This window comes from Vollenhovia emeryi, unplaced genomic scaffold (assembly GCF_000949405.1).
Source record: "Vollenhovia emeryi isolate VEMERY1.0 unplaced genomic scaffold, V.emery_V1.0 DF941878.1, whole genome shotgun sequence".
NCBI lineage: Eukaryota > Metazoa > Arthropoda > Insecta > Hymenoptera > Formicidae > Vollenhovia > Vollenhovia emeryi.
In genome coordinates, this window is record NW_011964488.1 from 1 (window position 1) to 3,403 (window position 3,403).

At 36.3% G+C, this 3,403-nt stretch overlaps 1 protein-coding gene across 1 annotated transcript; it reads left to right on the forward strand.

The window, feature by feature from the left end:
* The first annotated feature begins 567 nt into the window (after window positions 1-567).
* LOC105570769 (putative nuclease HARBI1) lies at window positions 568-1,894 on the forward strand. Its single transcript, XM_012028213.1, has 4 exons — window positions 568-725; window positions 841-1,072; window positions 1,181-1,478; window positions 1,584-1,894. Exons 1-4 carry the CDS (start codon window positions 568-570, stop codon window positions 1,892-1,894), a joined length of 999 nt encoding a protein of 332 aa, XP_011883603.1.
* The last annotated feature ends 1,509 nt before the right edge of the window (window positions 1,895-3,403 follow it).

Here is a 3,403-nt window from a genome sequence, read left to right on the forward strand (position 1 = left end):
ATATATGAAATGACTCGGGAAGACATCCCCAACAACATATTTAAAAATGAAGCAAATCGGAGAGGAGGCCCCTTTTATGCATAATTACCGAAAATAAGTTTCGCAAATGCTATGTAGTTCACGATATCATGTACGTTTAGGATGGCCTCACGTGGAAAGTTTCTGACACCATATACAATTCAAAGAATGTATAAGTGTCTTTGAGTAATAATTTTCGAGAAAAATGATGGAGTCTAAAGCCTGCTACAGACTGCACGCAGCAAGCAGCAAGCGTCGAGCAGCGAGCGCTTGCTGCTTGCTGGTTGTTTCGTGACGGTTCACACTGACCGCACGCTGCCTGACGCTGCCGCACGCGTCGACATAAACATAGCCTATAAAAGCCTTGTATAAAAGCGCGCAATGTACAACGAAATTGAATATTTAGAACGCAGACGGAAGTTAATTATATTAGCAATATTATATATTTGTCGCCAACGAAAAAATCGTCGGAAACAAAGACGATATTGGATTCGGCCTATAATTCGTGAGCGAATTAATCAGGGTGATGGTCATCATCTAATAAATGAGATGCGACTAGTGGATCAAGAAGCACATTTCCAATATTGTCGAATGAGTGTAGCAAAATTTGATAGTTTATTGCAGCGGGTGCAACCATTAATTGAAAAACAGTTTACAAATTTCAGAGAGCCTATATCTGCCAGAGACAGATTGTATGTAACCCTTCGGTGAGTGTTTCTTGTATTATTCTTCAAGAGAAGGAAAAGCCTCGAAAAAGTTTCTTGTATTAATGCAAATAGCATTAGTTTGATATTGGTTTTACTTTTGACTTTTTATTCAAAGCTATTTAGCATCTGGAGATGCAATGAGTTCAATGGCTTATGCCTATCGAATAGGGAGAAGTACAGTTTCACAAATTGTATCAGAAACCTGTGATGCACTGTGGGAAGTGTTACAGGATGAACTGTTGGAGCCTTCAGACGAAAACTGGAAAAGAATAGCTGCTGAATTTAACGACTGTTGGCAGTTCCCTCATTGCATCGGTGCTATCGATGGCAAACATGTGGCGATCAAGGTATGTCAGAAAACAATCCATGAATTGTTAAAAGGCATCTGTGACGCCATTGTAAAAATATAATAGCCGATTTAAAAATATAAATATACTGGATATTTTTTGTTTTAGTGTCCAAGCAATGCTGGCTCAATGTACTACAATTATAAAGGATTTCACAGTATTGTACTGATGGCCATTGCGTCTGCTTCATACCGATTCATGCTCGTCGATATTGGTGCTCAAGGTCGCCATAGTGATGGTGGAGTTTTTTTAAACTCTGTAATGGGCCAAAAATTTCACCAAGAACAACTAAATATTCCATTGCCATCGCCACTTCATATTAATGGACCATCTCTTCCATATATGATCGTGGCTGATGAAGCATTTCAGTTAAATAAATTTACATTAAGACCCTATCCAGGAAGAAGTATAACTGAAGAACAAAGAATATTTAACTATCGTCTAAGTCGAGCGAGAAGAGTTGTTGAGAATGCCTTTGGAATCATGGTTGCACGATTTCGCATATTTTAAGGACCAATAACAGCATCTCTTGAAACGGCCGAAAAAATAGTAAAAGCAGCTGTAGTACTCCACAACTTTTTATTGCCGGAGCCAGCATACTGTCCTCCATTATTTGGGGATTCTGTAGCCCGCAATGGTGACATCGTTGAAGGACAATGGCGACAAATGGACTTGGATAATACAGCCTTTCATAGAGTTGGGCGTGCTGGAGGTCAAGCGCATTCTCGCTACGCTGCCGAGAGGCGAAATGAATTTAAAGACTATTTTTTAAACGAAGGTACCGTTCCTTGGCAGTGGGATCTCAGGCACGCGTTGCAATAAATTATCACATTTTGCTACACTTATTCGACAATTTTGGAAGTGTGCTTCTTGATCCACTAGTCGTATCTCATTTATTAGATGATGGTCATCACCTTGATAATTCGCTCACGAATTATAGGTCGAACCCGATATCGTCTTTGTTTCCGACAATTTTTTCTTGCACTATAAGATACCTAAATATTTATAAATTGAGTCAATCTTCTAGGTCTAGTAAGATATTGTACGCATATTTTATATGGTTCTTTTAAAATATATATTTTATTGAAGCAATGGTATAAAATATTAGGAACATGTTTTATTTCTTTTGTCCTGATAATAAGGTGGTCTCATCTCATGGATTGTCTGTAAACAATTTAAAAAGAAAACAAAATATTGTATAATATACCATTTTAGATTGTAACAACAGGAGAATTCATCTTTTTCCCTCCACACTGGAAGGAGAAAGATAAACTTTGAACTAGTGCAGCCAGTTCAGCTATAAATAATAGACCTAAAATGTTCATTGATGTAGTACTGTCATTTAAGGGTCAGAGTACAAAGCAACGTAATAGCTTACGACAAAGATTTTAAGTCTGTTGATTGGCTGCAAGAAATTGAAGTTCTCTAATCTCTCTATCCTATATCCGATTAACAGGCTTAAAATCTTTGCTGTACGAGACATGAAATATCAGCCTAATACTTCAGAATTTTATAAAGTATCCGACCACATTATGCATAATAGTATGCACAAAAAGCTACAATAATAAAAGAATCCTTCATTCACATAGTATGTAATTATGTACAAATTGTCATGAAAAAATCATATATTTATTTATAGAGAATATCTTGAAATTAACTGACTGGAAAGAAAATATCTGAAATGTACAATTTTTTTCGCGCAAAACAAACTGATCGAATATTATCATAAAATATTAGTAATACTCTTCATCGTACTCCTCTTGTTGTTGCAATTCGGTCTTGATCAACTCATTCATAATAGTATGAGAAAGATATTTGTATAGTCGGGGTTCAAGTTTCCTCAAACGTGTTGCCAAGAACGAACAGAAGGAGTCAATATCATCTTGAGGAGGAGGAGGTGGCCGATTAAGTGCTTCCAGTAAGTTGCTTTCAAAGCCTGTGTCAATTGAACTGGCACTATTTAGTCTGCGTTTTTTTGTTTTACCTACGGATAAAAAAATAATATAAAATTTGTAACTATAAATCTAATATCATTGTAAGAATGTAATGACGGTACCAAATCTTTCAGTGGTGGTAGGCGACGGTGTAGAAAATCTTGAAAAATTTTCATTGGCTGGAAAAATAGGTGATGATGCTCTTGACCCAGTTACATTTTCATTTGCTGCAGAGATAGAAGGTGATGATGTTCTTGAAATATTTAAATTTTCATTGGCTGCAGAAAAAGAAGGTAATGATGTTTTTGAACCACTTCCAAAAAGTAAGCTCTTGTTAGTGGTAGTCCTGTAAAATAAAGAAGAAACATAACAAGCTGTACATTTAATAAAACAGAAA

Bases quoted from the DNA above. Each gene is read 5' to 3' on its own strand.
- LOC105570769 (XM_012028213.1), top strand. From the start codon at position 568: ATGCGACTAGTGGATCAAGAAGCACATTTCCAATATTGTCGAATGAGT. The intron at 1,073-1,180 runs GTATGTCAGAAA...TTTTTGTTTTAG, and splicing joins GCAAACATGTGGCGATCAAG to TGTCCAAGCAATGCTGGCTC. The intron at 1,479-1,583 runs GTATAACTGAAG...GCATATTTTAAG, and splicing joins AAGACCCTATCCAGGAAGAA to GACCAATAACAGCATCTCTT.